At 45.2% G+C, this 21,555-nt stretch overlaps 1 protein-coding gene across 4 annotated transcripts in view; it reads left to right on the top strand.

Moving 5' to 3' along the window:
- Positions 1-738: 738 nt before the first annotated feature.
- Positions 739-21,555, top strand: part of Nrde2 (NRDE-2, necessary for RNA interference, domain containing) — a 40,569-nt gene continuing 19,752 nt past the window's right edge. For 3 of the 4 annotated variants that reach the window (XR_593161.4, XR_593163.4, XR_593162.4), the window contains exons 1-4: positions 739-2,214; positions 14,721-14,829; positions 16,034-16,264; positions 21,275-21,430. Coding sequence is in view for 1 of the 4 variants with exons in the window: in NM_001427742.1 (NP_001414671.1) it covers positions 2,151-2,214; positions 14,721-14,829; positions 16,034-16,264; positions 21,275-21,430 (560 nt within the window). In the remaining 3 variants the exon portion in view is untranslated. The remainder of the gene's footprint in view (positions 2,215-14,720; positions 14,830-16,033; positions 16,265-21,274; positions 21,431-21,555) is intronic. The other variant, NM_001427742.1, reaches the window with a different exon arrangement.

Raw genomic sequence — 21,555 nt, 5'->3', positions numbered from 1 at the left:
GCACGCACACACACACACACACACACACACACACACACACAAAATTTTCAAAAAAGTAAAAAAAAAACCCAAACCAAAACTTCAGAAATCTGTATCAGTAACTTGATTGCATATTATGTCATTCTTATGAAGAATTGCTTATGAAAAGTCTCTTACATGTTTGTAAATACACAAATACCCACTGTAACAAGATTCCTTATTACTAATACATTATCATGGCCTTCAAAAATATTTTTGAAGCTTGTCACTCTTCGTTCTTATTTTTCTGGAGTAGAAAGAGAGGAGGAACTGGGAAAAGACCGTTACCAGCTTAGTTACCTGAAGAGACAGCAGATACTGCTTTTACTTGGTTTTGTTTGGTGCTCTCTTGAGACAGGGTTTCTCAGTGTAGCCCTGGCTATTCTGGAATTTGCTTTGTAGATCAGACTGGCCTCAAACTCACAGAGATCCACTGCCTCTGTCTTCAGAGTGCTGGGATTAAAGGTGTGGACCACCATGCCCTGCTGCAGACATTGATTTAATCAGTTGAGATAACTTACTGACAGATTTGGTAGAACTTGAGATTTACAGCTGAAGGTACGTGATGGATTCTACTGCCTTCCTTTTCCAAGTACTTTTAGGGACCTGAAAACTTGAAGGACATTTATTTTGGACACATAGTTTACATGTCGTGCAGATGCTGCTTGGAAAGGGTCCTCTTCCATTCCTCTGTTTAGATGACTCGATTCACATCGCTGGGATTAACATTTTTTACTTTATTATTATTGTGGGGCACATTTATACAAGCCCGTGCACTTGGAGGTCAGAAGATAACTTTGTGGAGTCTGGATGGACTTTAGGTATCCTTGCTTGCTTGACAAGTGCCGTTATCATCTGAGCCATTTCATTGACTCCCCCTCCCCCCAACCCTTTTTTGAGGGGAATGTCAAAAGTACTTTATAGATAAGTACATATATTTACTGTCAAAGACCTCTCTCTTATTGGGACCTTGAACTCCTTGGACTCTTCTGTATTCCTAGGGTATTTAAAAGGCAACTTATATTTGAATCACTCACATTTTGCCATGTAACCTGTCACATTTCACATAAAAGCTAGACCCCCTCCCCCGATTTTTTTAAAGATTTATTTATTATATATAGGTACACTGTAGCTGTTCAGACACAACAGAAGAGGGCATCAGATCTCATTACAGATGGTTGTAAGCCACCATGTGGTTGCTGGGATTTGAACTCAGGACCTTTGGAAGAGCAGTCAGTGCTCTTAACCACTGAGCCATCTCTCCAGCCCACCCCCCTGATTTTTTTGGAGACAGATTCTCTATATAGTTCTGACTCTCATTGAAATCACTATGTAGACCAGGCTGGCGTCGAATTCACAGAGATCCACTTGCCTCTACCACTGAGTGTTGGGATTTAAAGGAGTGTGGCTCCGCACCTGGTTTAAAGCCAACTTTTCTTCCCTTTATTTTTTTTTCCCTTCTTTTTTTCGGAGCTGGGGCCCGAACCCTGGGCCTTGTGATTGCTAGGCAAGCGCTCTACCACTGAACTAAATCCCCAACCCAAAGCCAACTTTTCTTTTCTTTTTTTTTTTTTTTTTTTTTTGGTTCTTTTTTTCGGAGCTGGGGACCGAACCCAGGGCCTTGCGCTTCCTAGGCAAGCGCTCTACCACTGAGCTAAATCCCCAGCCCCACTTTTCTTAAATGCTTTTTATGGGTGAAACAATGCGACCTATACTTGTATATGTGTACGCATACACATACTCACACACACAATCTTGCAGGGGAGGAAAATGAAGCTTACAGAATTCGATTACTTTGACCCAATGTAAAAGTGGTATTGTACGTTTAGGAGTTGAGCTGGAATTCCAGTTTCCACGCCTCCCCCGACCCTCTAGACTTCCTCTTCCGGTTCTTGCTTTTCCAGTTTTCACTGGAGCACCAGGGCACAAGGAAACAGCTCTTTCCCGGCCTCACTTTTTTCCCCTCCTCCCCTCTCTACCCTTTGGGTCTCGGCACCACCTAACCCAGGGTTAAGCCCCATCGGGTGCTCAGAACTACATTTCCCAGAGGGCTTCGCGAGTCAGCGTCCTCCAATCAGAGCTCTCCAGACGGCGCCATTTCTGTGGCGGAAGTGGTGGTGCGGCCTGTGATCATGGCGCTGTTCCCGGCCTTCGCGGGCGTAAGTGAGGCCTCCGGTGATGGAGCATCCAGGAAAGGTAAGCCCCTCAAAAGAGTCGAGAAAGACACCGATGAAATTAACAGCAGGTTTTCGGGTCCTGGTCGTGTCCTTTTTCTTTGATTTGTTTATCCACTTGTATCCCAGAGTTCTCCGCGGCGCTGCAAAGCCTTCTGGGTCTAGTCTGAAGTGTAGGGCCAAAAGCTCTTTCGGACACTAGGGTGGTCAAGTAAGGGAAGGGGAAACAAAGGCGAGGGTGAGGTATGGGGCTAACATTACCGTATTTTTGGACTTCATTCTTTTAGAAGCTGCAGTGACACAAATCCATTGCAAGACAAACCCTCTTAAAATACTTGTAATTGTGGTTAGCCTAATTCTGATTTTTCTTTACTAAACGGTAACGGTCAACAGAGTCCAAGACTGTCTGTCTATTCATTGTAGCACACTTACTTGGCAGCACAGGTCCAAAATAGAGACATATTCAAGAAATCTGTCTGGAGTGAAAATGCAACCTGTTGCATGAACAGTACTAAATAACAATTAAAACATCGGTATAAGGTAGTATGCTACAAATGTCATAGGTGAGCCAGTCAACAATTCCACATAAATGGGACATTCGAAATTTTGGAATGGTCTCCAAGAGTATATGGTTTGGATAGATAAGAATTCAGGGACCTTCAAGGGACTGTGGAAGAGAAGCGTGAGACTTAGAGAATAGTATTTGTATTTTAAATGTTAGCGCAACTATCACTTATAATGAAATCAACCGTGGTGGATAAGTGCATAAAATACATTTGATACTGAAAGTGTAAGATCAATTTGAAGGGCTGGGGGTGGTGGCATACACCATTAATTTCAGCACTTGGGAGGCAGAGGCAGGTGGATTTCTGAATTCAAGCCCAGCTTGGTCTACATAGAGAATTCTTGGACAGCCAAGGCCACAACATAGAGAGACCCTATCCCCCCCCCCCCAAAAAACAAAACAAAACAAAACAAAAACAAAAACAAAAAAACAAAAACAGCATGGAAATTAACAATATTTCATATTATGTAACTATGAGTTAACTGTTCAGCTTTCTCAAAGCATCTCAACTTTTATAATCGGTTTGCTTGTAAGGATCCGAAAGCAGTCAGAAGTCAGTCACTCAGTCAGTCAGTCTGTCTGTTTGTATTTATTTATTTATTTAAAAGAGGGCTGGCCAGAAACTCACAGAGATCTGCCTCCCTAGCATTCGGATTAAATAAAGGCATGCATAGACACATTGCATTTTCTGCATGTATCCATAGGTATGTTTGAGTACGAAACAGTTTCTCCTGCTCTCAGGTGATTTGTTTGTTGAGGAAACTGGTTATCCATCCTGGAGATGTTACCCACCGAATCTTCATGTCACTTGCTCCTTTATTTTCTCCATCCCATTATTTCTTGTAACCTGATGGTAGATCTAAAGAGCTGATAGGATCTAACTATACTTTTTGTCGTTGTTGAAGGTGGCTTGTTTGAAGTGCTGCACAAACGATATTAAATCATGTCAGGGGGGTCCAATCTTTGATTTCAGTGACATTAAGAGGGTTGGTGTTGGGCATCAGATCTGGGACTAGAGTTAAGATGGTTGTGAGCCTCTGTATAGATGCTGGAAATCAAACCTTGGTCCTTTGAAGCACAGCACCAGTACACTTAACCACTGACCCATCTCTCCACCCACACCATCACACCTTCATCTGATGATTTTGCAGTGATTTTTTTTTTTTTTATTCTTGTGACAGGGTCTCACTGTAGGACCTACAGATTAGCCTCCAGTACATAATCACCTTGAATGACAAAAGAGACTCAAAGAGCATAGGTTCTTCTGACTCTAGAACTTGCATTACAAACTTTTTATTACAGGGTTGGGGTCTTGTGATTTAAAGATCTTTGCAGTTCCTGGGATGCTTCATGGGGTAAGAAACTCCCAGGAAAACCTCATCACCTTAAATGCCATTCTTACCTATGTTTGCTGGTGCTTTTGTATAAGTGAGTTTGAGCTTCCAGCAACCAGAAAATGGGGGTCCTAATCAAAATGAATGGCTTATTCTCAAAAGAACAAATGTCTTCATTAATATGATTGCTAACTTATTTTTACCACCGGCCCTAGAAATGCTGTTCGAATGGTTACCCTTGGAAGAGTGGCCCCTCATTTCTTTTTCTTTTTTCTTTTTTTTCTTTTTTCTTCTTTTCGGAGCTGGGGACTGAACCCAGGGCCTTGCGGTTGCTAGGCAAGTGCTCTACCACTGAGCTAAATCCCCAACCCCTGGCTCCTCATTTCTTAAACAGACTAGAAGTTGTGCTACATTATTAGGACAAGTTACAGAAATGGATATTGAGTTTGAATGAGATACCTACTTACCCAGTTTTTAAATTTAAGCTTATTCATGCTGGTTTGCCCCTCTGTCTTTGGTGGAACTGAACACAGGCCTTTTCAGTAGAGATGGAGAGTTAGTAGAGTAAACTTATCACAGAGGCAAGTCAGTTGAGTCCTTGGTGACAGGATGCTAGCTTACCTCTGTTAGATTCCTCTGAAGGTACGTGTGGGTGCTGTGGGTCCCAGCAGTAGGTAGGCAGCAGGTGATGTGGTTTTTGTGGAGGATATTTCCCTCTCTTCCTTTCTTATATGTATGTCTGTTTGAGGTATAGTGCCAGGCTCTCAGCAGTTTCTAACCTGAGATTTCTGTGCTGATCCCCAGGGACAAAAGGTTTGCCAGTTTTCCCTCTTAAGCTCCAGATGCTTGCCTTTCTGCTTCTCCTTTCTATAGTATATTATACCCACTTAGTGATGTAAGTATGTATATATTACACCCTGCTTAGTGATGTAGGTATACACACACACACACACACACACACACACTCACACACACATTACACCCTGCTTAGTGATGTAAATACACACACACACACACACACACACACACACACACACACACACACTACACCCTGCTTAGTGATGTAAGTATACACACTTGATTTCTGTCAGACACTGTAAGTTATGAAATTGTAAGTAGCCATCGAAAGGGACTTACGGGGCTGGAGGTGGAGAGATGGTTCATCAGTTAAAAGCACTGACTGCTCTTCCAGAGGACCCAGGTTCAACTCCTAGTACCCACACGGCAGCTCACAAGCATTTATAACTTCAAATTAAAACAAAAACCAAAAAAAGAACTTAGCAATCCGATTAATAAAATGTCTTTTAGTATTAGATATCTCTGTCCAGTATTCTGTGTAACTAAAAATTGCATCTCACAGCCCAGGTGTCATCTGTCAGGCAAGGATATGATCAATTATGAGCATCATATGAGCAGATGCTGTCCTGCCCATCACTGTCTCCCCAACACTGGGAATTGTGCTGGGCTGTGTAGCAGGTGATCTAATGACTGAGCACACAGTTGCTGTAAAGAACAGAACAACTATATGATGGCTTCACCTTATGCTTCAAGTGGACTTTGGCCGTGAAGATGAAGATGGATGTCACATGCTCAGTGCATTTCAACAGATATTTATTGAGTTGTTTATTTTACGCTTTGGCATTGTAATAGAAGCGTAGGAGTGAGTAGTCATGGCTCCCACCCTCGAGCTGCTAATAGTTTGTAAGAGATGAGCAGGAGGAGCTGGAAACTAGGATGAAAGACTTGCAGACCAGTTGGTGTGTTTGACTTGAAGAGCGTGTGTGTGTGTGTGTGTGTGTGTGTGTGTGTGTGTGTGTGTGTGTGTGTGTGTATGCGTGTATGTATTTGTGTATGCATATATGTATGTGTGTATGTATGTTTGTGTGTGTGTATGTACGTATCTGTCTATGTATGTGGATGTGGGTGTTTTGTCTGCATGCATGTCTGTGCCACTTGTGTGCTGCTGTCCTCAGAGGCTAGAAGAGACTCTGTCAGATTCCTTGGAACTGAGTTACAAGTGATGGCGAGCTGCCATGTGGGTTCTGGGAGTCAAACTGGGATCCTCTGGGAGAGCAGCTGGTGCTCTGGACCATGGAGCCATTTCCCCAGCCCTGTTTGTTTTTTCTTTTTTTGTTATTTGCTAGGTTTTTTTGTTTGTTGTTGTTGTTTTTTTTTTTAAATGGGCCTCAAAATCACAGAGCTCTGCCTTTGTCTCCTGATCTGTGGTTGAAGTCACATGCTCTTGCCACACTAATAATGATTAACCTGTCCTTACCAGGACGACTTGGCTTAGAACCTTGTAGGAAGATGGACAAGCAGATAATGAAGTCACAGTTTGTAAATTGCCCGACAGCCTTATTTGTGTGCCTGTCAGGAGACTTTCGTTGAAGTACAGAGTAGCCCCATGGTATGGTGCAGAGCCCTGGAGGAAGAAAGGTACATCCAGGCTTAGATGTTTGCCCTTGTACCTGCGCCTCAGCTTCTGTAGGCCGAAAGCCTACAGCCAGGGCACCCCTGCTGTTAGTGTTTCCTGTGTTGAACTCAGAGATTTCTGTTTCACTGTTCCTTGGTTAAAAAAAGTAAAATCTGTGGATGAGGTATTGTCTTAGGGTATTAGTGCTGTGAACAGACACCATGACCAAGGCAACCCCCATTTAATTGGGGCTGGCTTACAGGTTCAGAGATTCAGTCCAGTATCATCAAGGTGGGAACATGGCAGCATCCAGGCAGGCACGGTGCAGGAGGAGCTGAGAGTTCTACATCTTCATCTGAAGGCAGCTAGCAGAATACTGACTTCTAGGCAGCTAGGATGAGGGTCTTAAAGCCCCCACCCACAGTGACACACCCACTCGAACAAGACCACACCCACTCTAAGAGGGCCGCACCTCCTAATAGGGCCACTCCCAGGACCGAGTATATACAAACCATCACAGGTATGGAAGCATCTCTCAAATGTTTCCAGTATTGTGACTTCTAACATGTATGTCCAGTTAATGTGCTACCACAAGACTGGCCTGTCAGGTGAGTGTCTCTGGTGATTTGAGTTCATAATCCAAGATTTTCCGTTTTTTTTTTTTTTAATTAATTAATTTTATATGAGTGCTCTGCCTGTATGCTTGCCTGCATACCAGAAAAGGGCATCAGATTCCATCATAGATGGTTGTGAGCCACTATTACGATATAAATGATGACACAGAGGCTGTTTAATATTTAAAATCTTAGGTACGTTGCTGGGGCAATCTCCAGCTATTGTAACCGGACTAATCCTGGTACTGCGTCTGGCCATGTGGTCAGCTCTCTCCCACTGCTCATCTTCTCCTAGGCTCCCTTTCTTTGCCTGGAAGATCCGCCTTCTACCTCCTGCCCAGCTATTGGTTATCAGTTCCTCATTAAAGCCTACCAGAGACAATTCTAGACTGCCTTAGGCAGGTGAGAAAGATCGAATATTTACACAATAGAAAACCCAGTGATGGGCCCTAGAAGTGGCAATGCCAGAGTCCTGCCGGCACATAGCTCTCTGCTACTCACTGCTGTAAGAACCAGCAGTTAAATAACACATTGCATTCAGATCAGTATCGCAGAGACACACCTTCACACACTGTACCCCAGCAGCCTTGAGTAGAGCCTTGTGTTTCTTCACTTCTTTACCCGCCGTCACGGTGTACAGAGGGTTGGTGGCGTGATGATCCGCTGGGGTGCTGGGAGAACATCTCTCCCTGTACACTGTTTGTTCCATCTCTCTGAACTTTTCCTTTGTTTATGATAGAATCTGCTATGGAAATATTCTGATCTCAGTGAACAACAAGGACTATTTTCACTTAGCTCTTGCCAGGAATTAGGCCCAAGGGAAAGGAACCAATCTCAGAAAGAACTTGGAGACAGGAGGAGAAAGATTGTATGATTGTATTGCTTAACATTTACTGGAAGGACCTTACAATTTCCATGTCCGTAGAGTCTAGTACTTCCCTAGAACTAGTTTAAAAGGATTGAAAGATGTGTACGCCATACATGCTTGTCCTGGTGTTGGCCTACTGTGGACACTTGCATTAATTTTTCTCCTTCCTTTTTTCCCTGTGTTTTTAAATATTTATTTTCTCCTTTGGAATCTTCCCATCATCATTCCTCTCCTTCCTGTAAGTATTTGCTGAACGCCTGCTGTATTCCGAGCATTGCCTTAGCTGCTGGGACTATGGCAGTGAACTAGGCAGAGTCTTTGGGGAGCTTACTTGCTGTCTGTCTCTCTATTAACATGTAGTTACTGTGGGGGACTCGATTCCAGAGTATAAAAACAAACAAAACAGAACAAAACAAACTTGTGGAACTCAATAATAAGAGGACCATATTTAGAAATGTGTACAGGATTTGATTAGCTATTTCTCTGGAGATCATCCACGGATGGCCATATCTAATAAAAAGATGTTGACATTATTATCATCATCAGGGAAATTGAAACAAAGGCACAGCGAAATAACATCCCACCTGCTAGAATGAGAATTGGAAAAACAACCAGAAGCATTAGTTAGATGCATAAAAATGGAATTCTCACGTGCTGTTAGTGGGACTCAGATGATGCAACTATTTAATAACATACAGTCGTGGTAGTTCCCAGGAATATCAGCGTGGTTTCCGACATGACCTAGCAGTTGTCTAAATATCCACCCTGGAGAACTTGTATATATAAATGCTCTTAGAAGCATTGTCATAGTAGCCACAGAAAGGAAATAACCGAGTGACTGCTGGCTGATGAATAGACACAGTATGTTATATCCATCAAATGCTGTGTTATTTAGCAGTAAAAAAGAATGATGTAATGATATATGGATGTAGCTTGAATGAACCTTGCAAACCAGAAAGTGAAAAAAGCCAGTTAGAAGACAATGTATTGCCTATGAGTTTGTTTATATGAAAAGTACCAAGCCGGCAAATCCATGGAGACAGAAAGTGGATGAGTGATTATATAAGGCTGAGGAGGGAGGCAGGCGACAGAGCATGGCTGAGGAACAAGTCAGGGCTGTTCTTCACAGGAAGATGAAAATGTACAGTTATGGAGGTGGCTGCCACTCCTAAATATACCCAAAGCTGTTGTTGAATTACAGGGTTGAATTTCATGATACATCAGTTTGATAAGTTTGAAGTCTCAGCTGCCTCCCTCCATGTCCCAAGCCTTTTGCATTCTCAGCATGTGAAGGACCAGGATCTCTCTGTGGCTCCTCCATAATGCCATCCCATGCTTTTTTCTTTCCTTTCACAGTTAAGACTTAAAAACTCGGGAAGGACTCCATAGAGCTGTAACATAAGAAATGTAGATATAATCAATCGTTAGAGAGACAGAGAGATGCCTAGGCTGGTGAAAGTGCTTGTCACCAAGTGTGGTGACCCGAGTTCAATCTCTGGGCCCTATGTGATAGAACTCACACTCGAAAGTTCTTCTCTGACCCCCCCACCCCCAACTAAATAAAGAATGTAATAAAATTATTTAAAAGGTTGGGGGATCTGGAGAAATGGCCCAGCAGTTAAGAGCGCTGGTTTTTCTTCCAGGGGACTTGGGATCAATTCCCAGCCCCCACATGGCAACTTACAGCTGTCTCTAACTCCAGCTCCAGAGGATTTGACACCCTCATACAGAACCATGTGCAGGCAAAACACCAATGCACATAAAATAAAAATAAATCATTAAAAACAGAAGCTAGAAATTATAGATAAGCTAAAGATTTTAAAAATTTAATTGCACTATCCAGAAGTAATCACTATCACCAATACATTTTTAGTATTAAAGTTCATTTGTATTTCCAAAGGATACCGATGTAAGAAAAACTTTGCTCTTGACTACACTAGTGTAGAGCTTGGGGTGCTTCTTGAGTGGTACACGTCCCTCCAGATGGTAAGCATGTGGACACAGCATCTTGTCAGCTTGTGAAGCTGGACTAGAACTGGCCAAGTAGCTCAGGGTGGACTTGATCTCATGGTCCTGTCTGTCTCCGGTGTGCTGCTGGGGTTGCAGGCATATGCAACTGTATGACTGGCTTTCTAACTTTTAAGAGTTTCTAGATGGAACGTGAGGGCTGGTGAGGTGGGGCAGCAGGTGAAGACACTTGCTGCCTGACCTGACAACTTGAGCGCAATTCCCCGGACCCACGTGGTAGAAAGAGAGAACTGAGTTTCTAAGACCGGATGGATGCACTGAGATGTTCAGACGTGCATGAAAGCTTGTCTTTTAGACCACTTTCATTATGTGGCTTTTGTTTAAGCCACAGCCTGATATTGCAAGAGGATTTCAACCTTAAATATTTTAGAACGTGCTAAGGCACCATGCCCTGTGAAATAAAAATGTCATGGATTCCACTTGGTTTCTGCGGACTGCCCGATACTGGCTGATGCTGGCTGTGGATGCAGATGCCGGCTGATAGGATGGGTGGGTTCCTGGTCTAGAAGGCCTGTGGTACTGCACTAGTACATGTCACCTGTGGTACTGCACTAGTACATGTCATCTGTGGTACTGCACTAGTACATGTCATCTGTGGTACTGCACTAGTACATGTCACCTGTGGTACTGCACTAGTACATGTCATCTGTGGTACTGCACTAGTACATGTCATCTGTGGTACTGCACTAGTACATGTCACCTGTGGTACTGCACTAGTACATGTCATCTTTGGTGTATACTAGTACATGTCACCTGTGGTACTGCACTAGTACATGTCACCTGTGGTGCTGCACTAGTACATGTCATCTGTGGTGCTGCACTAGTACATGTCATCTGTGGTGTATACTAGTACATGTCATCTGTGGTGTATACTAGTACATGTCACCTGTGGTGTACACTAGTACATGTCACCTGTGGTGTACACTAGTACATGTCACCTGTGGTACTACACTAGTACATGTCACCTGTGGTACTGCACTAGTACATGTCATCTGTGGTACTGCACTAGTACATGTCACCTGTGGTGTACACTAGTACATGTCACCTGTGGTACTGCACTAGTACATGTCACCTGTGGTACTGCACTAGTACATGTCACCTGTGGTGTACACTAGTACATGTCACCTGTGGTACTACACTAGTACATGTCACCTGTGGTGTACACTAGTACATGTCATCTGTGGTACTGCACTAGTACATGTCACCTGTGGTGTACACTAGTACATGTCATCTGTGGTGTACACTAGTACATGTCACCTGTGGTACTGCACTAGTACATGTCACCTGTGGTGTACACTAGTACATGTCATCTGTGGTACTGCACTAGTACATGTCACCTGTGGTACTGCACTAGTACATGTCACCTGTGGTGTACACTAGTACATGTCACCTGTGGTACTACACTAGTACATGTCACCTGTGGTGTACACTAGTACATGTCACCTGTGGTACTGCACTAGTACATGTCATCTGTGGTGTACACTAGTACATGTCACCTGTGGTACTGCACTAGTACATGTCACCTGTAGTACTGCACTAGTACATGTCACCTGTGGTACTACACTAGTACATGTCACCTGTGGTACTGCACTAGTACATGTCACCTGTGGCACTACACTAGTACATGTCATCTGTGGTGCTACACTAGTACATGTCACCTGTGGTGTACACTAGTACATGTCACCTGTGGTACTGCACTAGTACATGTCATCTGTGGTGTACACTAGTACATGTCATCTGTGGTGTACACTAGTACATGTCATCTGTGGTACTACACTAGTACATGTCATCTGTGGTACTGCACTAGTACATGTCACCTGTGGTACTACACTAGTACATGTCACCTGTGGTGTACACTAGTACATGTCACCTGTGGTACTGCACTAGTACATGTCATCTGTGGTACTGCACTAGTACATGTCACCTGTGGTGTACACTAGTACATGTCACCTGTGGTGTACACTAGTACATGTCATCTGTGGTGTACACTAGTACATGTCACCTGTGGTACTGCACTAGTACATGTCATCTGTGGTGTACACTAGTACATGTCACCTGTGGTGTACACTAGTACATGTCACCTGTGGTACTACACTAGTACATGTCACCTGTGGTACTGCACTAGTACATGTCATCTGTGGTACTGCACTAGTACATGTCACCTGTGGTGTACACTAGTACATGTCACCTGTGGTACTGCACTAGTACATGTCACCTGTGGTACTGCACTAGTACATGTCACCTGTGGTGTACACTAGTACATGTCACCTGTGGTACTACACTAGTACATGTCACCTGTGGTGTACACTAGTACATGTCATCTGTGGTACTGCACTAGTACATGTCACCTGTGGTGTACACTAGTACATGTCATCTGTGGTGTACACTAGTACATGTCACCTGTGGTACTGCACTAGTACATGTCACCTGTGGTGTACACTAGTACATGTCATCTGTGGTACTGCACTAGTACATGTCACCTGTGGTACTGCACTAGTACATGTCACCTGTGGTGTACACTAGTACATGTCACCTGTGGTACTACACTAGTACATGTCACCTGTGGTGTACACTAGTACATGTCACCTGTGGTACTGCACTAGTACATGTCATCTGTGGTGTACACTAGTACATGTCACCTGTGGTACTGCACTAGTACATGTCACCTGTGGTACTGCACTAGTACATGTCACCTGTGGTACTGCACTAGTACATGTCACCTGTGGCACTACACTAGTACATGTCACCTGTGGCACTACACTAGTACATGTCACCTGTGGTGCTACACTAGTACATGTCACCTGTGGTGTACACTAGTACATGTCACCTGTGGTACTGCACTAGTACATGTCATCTGTGGTGTACACTAGTACATGTCATCTGTGGTGTACACTAGTACATGTCATCTGTGGTACTACACTAGTACATGTCATCTGTGGTACTGCACTAGTACATGTCACCTGTGGTACTACACTAGTACATGTCACCTGTGGTGTACACTAGTACATGTCACCTGTGGTACTGCACTAGTACATGTCATCTGTGGTACTGCACTAGTACATGTCACCTGTGGTGTACACTAGTACATGTCACCTGTGGTGTACACTAGTACATGTCATCTGTGGTGTACACTAGTACATGTCACCTGTGGTACTGCACTAGTACATGTCATCTGTGGTGTACACTAGTACATGTCACCTGTGGTGTACACTAGTACATGTCACCTGTGGTACTACACTAGTACATGTCACCTGTGGTACTGCACTAGTACATGTCATCTGTGGTACTGCACTAGTACATGTCACCTGTGGTGTACACTAGTACATGTCACCTGTGGTACTGCACTAGTACATGTCACCTGTGGTACTGCACTAGTACATGTCACCTGTGGTGTACACTAGTACATGTCACCTGTGGTACTACACTAGTACATGTCACCTGTGGTGTACACTAGTACATGTCATCTGTGGTACTGCACTAGTACATGTCACCTGTGGTGTACACTAGTACATGTCATCTGTGGTGTACACTAGTACATGTCACCTGTGGTACTGCACTAGTACATGTCACCTGTGGTGTACACTAGTACATGTCATCTGTGGTACTGCACTAGTACATGTCACCTGTGGTACTGCACTAGTACATGTCACCTGTGGTGTACACTAGTACATGTCACCTGTGGTACTACACTAGTACATGTCACCTGTGGTACTACACTAGTACATGTCACCTGTGGTACTGCACTAGTACATGTCACCTGTGGCACTACACTAGTACATGTCATCTGTGGTGCTACACTAGTACATGTCACCTGTGGTACTGCACTAGTACATGTCACCTGTGGTACTACACTAGTACATGTCATCTGTGGTACTGCACTAGTACATGTCACCTGTGGTACTGCACTAGTACATGTCACCTGTGGTACTACACTAGTACATGTCATCTGTGGTGCTGCACTAGTACATGTCATCTGTGGTGCTACACTACTAGTACATGTCACCTGTGGTACTGCACTAGTACATGTCATCTGTGGTGTACACTAGTACATGTCACCTGTGGTACTGCACTAGTACATGTCATCTGTGGTACTACACTAGTACATGTCACCTGTGGTGCTACACTAGTACATGTCATCTGTGGTGCTGCACTAGTACATGTCATCTGTGGTACTGCACTAGTACATGTCATCTGTGGTGCTACACTAGTACATGTCACCTGTGGCGCTACACTAGTACATGTCACCTGTGGTACTGCACTAGTACATGTCATCTGTGGCACTACACTAGTACATGTCATCTGTGGTACTGCACTAGTACATGTCATCTGTGGTACTGCACTAGTACATGTCATCTGTGGTGCTGCACTAGTACATGTCATCTGTGGTACTACACTAGTACATGTCATCTGTGGTACTGCACTAGTACATGTCATCTGTGGTGCTACACTAGTACATGTCACCTGTGGTACTGCACTAGTACATGTCATCTGTGGTACTGCACTAGTACATGTCATCTGTGGTACTGCACTAGTACATGTCATCTGTGGTGCTGCACTAGTACATGTCATCTGTGGTACTGCACTAGTACATGTCATCTGTGGTACTACACTAGTACATGTCATCTGTGGTGCTACACTAGTACATGTCATCTGTGGTACTGCACTAGTACATGTCGTCTTTCCGTTTTCCTCTCTTGCATGTGCAGAGTTAGACTGGCTGAGCAACCCAAGCTTTCGTGTTGGAAATCTCACGTCTCTGAGCCGACAAACTGAAGAGGTCCCGGCCCTTGCTTCTGAAGCGTCACCACTGACAAGGTACTTGCTTAACAGGTGGATTTAGCCTTGGGTTCTGTTCATAGCTTAGCTTCAGTGTTGTTCCCTAAAAACCCCGAGATGAAAGGGCCAAGCAGAGTTTGTCCTTTTGCCCACAGTGACCAGGCCATCTGTGACCGTCTTCTCTCACTTAACTCCTATGGAGTCTGCCATTCCCCCTTGGTATAGCAGTGGCAAAAGTACATGGCACAGTTAATGCTTATAATTAGGCCACGAGGGGAATTGCATCATTGTGGCTCTCTGGTAACTTCGTTGACCTCATTAGTGACCTTTAGAATATTGTTAATTTGGGTATTTCTTTAGTTTCATTTTCAACAAGGATAAAAATAGCTGATATAAGATAACAGAGGATAAAATCTTCTAAGCTCATTGGGGAGTCGGGTGACACACATCTTCCGTGGCTGGGAGAGAAGGTTTTGTAGACCATTGAACTGAGAAGTGTACGTTCACAAATATAGACTAGCTGGCCTCATTAACACAGTGAGAGCCTCTGATTCCACACACACAGGAAGCCTCTGGAAACGGAGGCTGGCAACCAGAAGGGAGCTCATAATTGGTTCCTCTTCTCTGAGGAAGAAGAGCTGTTGTCACCTTTATAAAGAAGGACCATGACCACAGCGAAGCCTTTCTTCCCTTAGGATGTACACCGGGATAATAACGCTCATCTAGTAATGCTGCCCAACAGATTGATGCCCAACTGGCCGGTAGACTGCTTCCAGTACAGCTGTGTGCACAGGGAGGAAAGGGTTTCGAGCAGCAGTTCTCAACCTGTGGGTCACATCCCCTTGGGGGAGGTGGTAAAATGACCCTCTCACAGGTTGCCTAAGACCATTGGACAACACAGATATGTATGCCATGATTTGTAACAGTAGGAAAAATTACAGTCATGGAGTAGTAACAAAAATGACGTTGTGGTTGGGGGTCACCACAACATGTGGACTGCAGTAAAGGGTCAAGCGTTAGGAAGGTCGAGAAGCACTGGCTTAGAGAGTGCTAGGATCGATGCCTCACCTGTCTTGACTTTGGTTCAATCCTAAAGTCTAAGGTGAGTTTAACCCAGGAGGGTACCGTGCAGCGCACCGGCTACGAGTGAGCAGGTGCCGGCATTCATGCTGCTTGCTCATTACTTGTCTATGTGTGATATTTCTCGTTTCTCTTCTGAAAATAGTGTTGATTTTTCCAACAGGAGTCCGTTGAAGTCAGAGCTCTCAGATGAGAGTGACACTAATGAGAAGCTCACACAGATAAGCAAGAAAAAGAAGAAAGAGAAAAAGAAGAAAAGGAAACACCAGCACCACAAGAAAACCAAGAGGAGACACGAGCAGTCGAGCAGCAGTGGGTCCGGGTCAGACACAGAGGCTGGGAAGGACAGGGCTTCCCGAAGTATCAGGGATAGCCAAGAGTCTGAGAAAGCCCGGTGGGTCGATGCTTGTAGGTCCAGTGGTGTTTTACATGTGGTGGTTCTTTCGTGAGTGTTCCTGTCAGACATTTGGGTCTTCATTTAGTCAGTTGGTCAAGAGAGGACTGCTGTGCAGCAGAGAGCAGCCTTGAACTCCTGATCTCTGTCTCCACCTCTCATGTGGTAGAACTAATGGTGAGCGCCACCACACCTGGCCCGATTCTGGGAGAATTGGTATTGGTGTATTGGTCTGTGGGCCATGCACCGTGGAGCAGCAGATTCCACACTTAGAGAGGAGCTGAAGTTCTCTCCCTCGCCCTGGTGTGTTCAGTCATTCCTCTGGACACACATATCCCACTTTCTTTTTGGTTACAGTTAACACCGCTTTTAAATAACAGGTTTGTCCTTTCCCCTTTCTTTCTTCACATTTCTTTTGAAGCACTGTGCCGATGACCATGGCTCTCCCTTCCGTGGGGCCTTTAGTTATCCCCATACCCCGCTGTGCCAGAGAGCCCAAGCCTTACGTGGAACAGTGAGGGTGAAGGTCCTGCTCTGTAGAAATGGACGTCAGCTGGTGCAGCGGCTGAGGAGAAGCTCCTGCAGTGATAAAGTACCCTGACCAGAGCAGTGTAGGGAGGAACAGCTTGTACCAGCTCACAGTTCTGGATATATAGCCTGTGGTGGCAGGGAGGTCCCTGGAGCAGGGGTGAGGCGGTGGATCCCCGTGTATCAGAACCACGGGAATGCCTGCCACCCCGCTGTCCCCGCTGTCCCTGCCGCCACCGCTGTCCCCGCTGTCCCTGCTGCCCCCGCTGTCCCCGCTGCCCCCGCTGCCCCCGCTGTCCCCGCTGCCCCCGCTGCCCCCGCTGCCCCTGCCGCCCCCGCTGTCCCCGCTGCTGCGGCTGCCACTTAGCTCCTTTGCTTGCTTTTCTCAGTCCAGGGCTCAGCCCACGAAATAGCGTAGTTCAGTTGTAGAGATTCTTCCCACCTCAGGTGACCTGGTCAAGAAAAGGCCCACAGGTACATCCCAGCAGTGGTTCTCAGGCTCCCCTGAGCTGCCACCCTTTAATACCGTTCCTCATGTTTTGGTGACCCCAACTAGAACATTATGTTGTCGCTGCTTCATAACTGTATCTGATATGCAGGATACCTGATATGTATACCAAAGGGGTCTTGACCTACAGGGTGAGAACTGCTGGCCTAGAGGCTCGTGTCAGGAAGCTTGTCTCTAGGTGATTCTAGGTCTTGTTGATTTTTATTGTCAATATTAGCCATTACACTACCTGAATTATTCATTTAAGTTTTTTCTTTTTCTTTTGCTTGTGTGTTTTACAAGAGAGAAATTACATTTTTTTTCCTTTATGGCATACAAGAACGTAGCGCCATTGAGATTTTTGTGTCTCCCTGGGGACTGTGTACTTTTGTTATGTGCTTTGGAGCCCTGCTGATGTCAGAGAGCACTCTGTAGTTGAGGACCTGGAACCTGGCCCTGTTTCCATCAGAGGCCAACACTGCAGTCTTCTGGGATCCAGGTAGTGTCAGTGACAAGGGCTCAGGAGAACTGATTTGTTCAACAGTTCATAGCTTAGGGGCCATTGCTGCCACCCATGCTTGCTGTAGGAAGCATCTAGCAAAAACGTTCAGAACGGGCCACGTTTAGGACAGGAATCTTGGCTGCCTTGTTGACTGACTATTGTATTTTTGGCCCTCATCCCTTGATGTAGGGCCTGGTGCCAGGCATTTTCACTATGTGTGTGTGTGTGTGTGTGTATGTGTGTGTGTGTCTGTGTGTCTGCAGGACAGAGATCTGTCTTAGGTGTTGTTCTTCAGGTACCATCCACCTTTTTGTTGGCTGATTTGTTTGTTTTAATAGTACTCATCATACTTGCTTTTAAAGTTTTATTTACTTTTTTTTAAAAGATTTATTCATTTATTTTATGTATAAGAGTACATTTCACACACACCAGAAGAGGGCACTGGATCTCATTACAGATGGCCGTGAGCCACCATGTGGTAGCTGGGAATTGAACTCAGGACCTCTGGAAGAGCAGTCAGTGCTCTTAACCACTGAACCATCTCTCCAGCCCTTATTTTACTTTTGTGTATATCAGTATATTGCCTGCATTTGTGTATGTGCACGACATGCATGTCTGGTGACTGTGGAGGCCAGAAGAGGTCATCGGATAGATCCCCTGGAACTGGAGTTACAGACGTGTGAGCTGCCATGTGGGTGCTGGGAACCAAACCCAGGTCCTCTGCAAGAACAGCCAGTGCTCTGAGCCCCTGAGCCTTCTCTCCAGTCCCTGTTACTTTTTAACAATCTTCAGTCTCTAATGCCTTTAAAGCAAGCTACTGTCTTGTAGCTTTGGAAACTTTATTTCTCTCCCCTTTCCTAGAGCTGGTAGAAAATGAGTTAAAGGGTTTCCTAGAAGCACGCAGCTGGGGAGAGCACTTGCTTGGAAGGTTGTTCATCTCAGTTTACAGCACTCTTGTCATTGTACCTTTCTAGACTTGGGCTTCTGTAGCCCAGGCTTGCTTGAACTCTTGCCTCTGACTTCAGGCCCACCCACCGCCTCCAACTTCAGATCCAGCTAACGTCTCTGTTGTTGCTGTTTGTGAAGGCCAGAGGTCAGTGCTGGGTCTTCTCTGTGGTGGTCCACCTTATCCCTAGAGATCAATCAGTCTCTTACAGGACCTGGAGCTCACTGATTAGGTCGGCTGTTGGGCCAGTGAGTTCCAGGGCTCCTTTGGTTTCTGCCTCCCAGCAGTGGAGTTAGAGGAGTGTGCACCTTCCCCATCTTTTATTTTTTTTCTTTTTTTTCGGAGCTGGGGACCGAACCCAGGGCCTTGCGCTTGCTAGGCAAGCGCTCTACCACTGAGCTAAATCCCCAACCCCGCACCTGCCCCTCTTATGTGGGATCCCAGGTTGGGCTTCACGCTTTCCAAGCAAGCATTTCACTCACTGTGCGGTATCTACCCATTTCCCAGACAGACTTTTTTAGGTTATTTTATTGAATAATGTTTTTGAGATGAAATGGATTGTTCTAATGTTTCTCGTCGGCTTTCTTGGTGACTTCTGTAGTGTAGTTTTAGGAAAGCTGAGCTGGAAGAAGCGCTCATCTCCACACAGCGGGGACTCAGATATTAGTGAGTTGTAAAGTCTTTCTGTGATGTCAGGAAAGTGGGTTCATGGAGGGACTCCACTTCAGGGCATTGAGGGACAGATCCCTAGAGGTGACACCTGCTAATTGACCTTTGTCTCCTGGGGTGAGCTCTTCAGCTGCCCAGGTGGAAGCAGCACTTTCAGAGTTCAGTTGTCACCAGGGAGAGGTGAGTGCCTATGTCCTCCCTAGAGGCGCTCTATGGCTGCTCTGTGGCTGCCATCTGCTCCCTGGGGTTGAGGCTCCTTCCTTTGTGGACGCGTTCACTCATTTCCCGCAAGCTCGCTCTTCTTTCCTTGCTCCATAGGGGTTGGTAGAGAAATCGGCAGCTGTCCTGCAGGCTTAGTCTTCTTCAGTACCTTTCCACCCAAGGCTTGCCAGAGTCTTCTTCAGTATGTTTCCACCCAAGGCTTGCCAGCCAGCAATTATTTATCAAGTAGCTATTTTGTGTCCCCGAAATGCCATTCTCTTATATTCCCTGCCATAAGGGGTCTAGAGGTGTCCAAAATCTTTAACTGTATCTGGGCAGAGCTACAAAATAAATTCTGTAGCTTTGTAACTCATTCTTTCAGAGGAAAGCAAAAGGACGTTAGAGGCCAGAAAACCTTCCTTTCCTCTCTTTACTCCATGGAGGTGGTTCCAGACATTTGTGTCTGGGCTGAACCTCTGCCAGTCTATAGATGGCTTCTCAGAGACAAGTCAGGGTCTTACTGGAAGTTCTCACCGTTCTGCCCTTTCTGTAGGAGGCCTAGGTGTCCATATAGCCCAGGTGAAGAAGACTCTGAGACCATGCCAGAGTGACACTGGATGCAGCAACTCAGAGTTACGGCCTTTCTTTTTTAAAGTACTCACTTGTAATAAAACCTTCCAAGACTTTAAAATAAGTCACTTGAAGAAAGGGCAGTGCACTTTAATGGAAAGGCTTGTCGCCTTGGGCCATGTGGGTGTGGTCTCATCCTTTGCCTAGTACTCTAGAGTGTCTTAAAGCAGGAACGATTTTTCTAAACAACCTTGTTTTGGAAAGTTGTTTGCAGTTGTAGCTGTGGTGGTTTGAGTGAGAATGGCCTCCACAGGCTCATATTTGAATGCTTGGTCCTCAGCTGGTGGAACTGGTTGGGAAGGATCAGAAGGCGTGGCTGTATGGGAAGAGTGTGCCACTCTGGGGTGTGCTTTAAGTCTCAGAAGCCATGCCAGGCCCAGATAACTCTTTCTCTGCCTCATGGTGGGTCTCAAGATGTAATGTCTCAGTTACTGCCCCAGTGCCATGCTCCCTGCTGTGACAGCCATGGACTCTAACTCTGGAACTGCAAGCCTCCATTAAGCACTTCCTTCCATAAGTTGCCTTGGTCATGGTGACTCATTACACTAATACAGTAACTAAGACAATAGCTATAGGCATTTGAAGAGTTTTATATGCTTGCTTGTTTATTTCTCAGGGTTTATTTCATTGGGCCACTAAGCTGGATCTCCTTCTTCTTTTGTATTTTTTGTTTTAAAATAGCTTTTTACTAAGTTGTCCTGAGCTTATGCTCTTCCTGCCTTAGCCTCGTGAGTAGCCAGGGCTGCGTAGGCCGTGCTGCCAGTCTACTGAGAAGAAATACCCTAAAGGGACGACTGCATCCTTCAGGGCACTCACTAGGATGCGTTCTGATCTTCGTAAAGTGTTATTTCGGGGTTGCAGGCTTTGCTTCATTTTCAAACCCTCCCCACAGTGAAAGCCTCTTCCCTTCATTGTTTGTGTGGTTCTGTGTACCTGGGTGTGTTTGATGCCATGGGGGTTTGATAGATAGAGCTTACATATTTCCGAGGATGCCAAATGTTCCTGAAGAAGTTTTAAAGTTCCTTTCCCTTTTTCTTTGTCTGATAGTCAAGGAAGTAATGCTGTTCCTGCTGCTCCTGCTACTGGACATAGCTCCATTTGGCTGGAAGATATTTACACTCTGACAGACGTCTTCAGGACAGATAAGAAACCAGATCCTGCCAACTGGGAGTATAAATCTCTGTATCGTGGGGATATAGCAAGGTAGCCATTGTAGTCCCTGGTTTGGTTTGGTTTTCTTTCTTTCTTTCTTTCTTTCTTTCTTTCTTTCTTTCTTTCTTTCTTTCTTTCTCTCTCTCTCTCTCTCTCTCTCTTTCTTTCTTTCCCAC

This window comes from Rattus norvegicus, chromosome 6, assembly GCF_036323735.1.
Source record: "Rattus norvegicus strain BN/NHsdMcwi chromosome 6, GRCr8, whole genome shotgun sequence".
Classification (NCBI taxonomy): Eukaryota; Metazoa; Chordata; class Mammalia; order Rodentia; family Muridae; genus Rattus; species Rattus norvegicus.
Note: the sequence above shows the minus strand (reverse complement) of the source record. Positions and strands in the feature narration are given on the sequence as shown.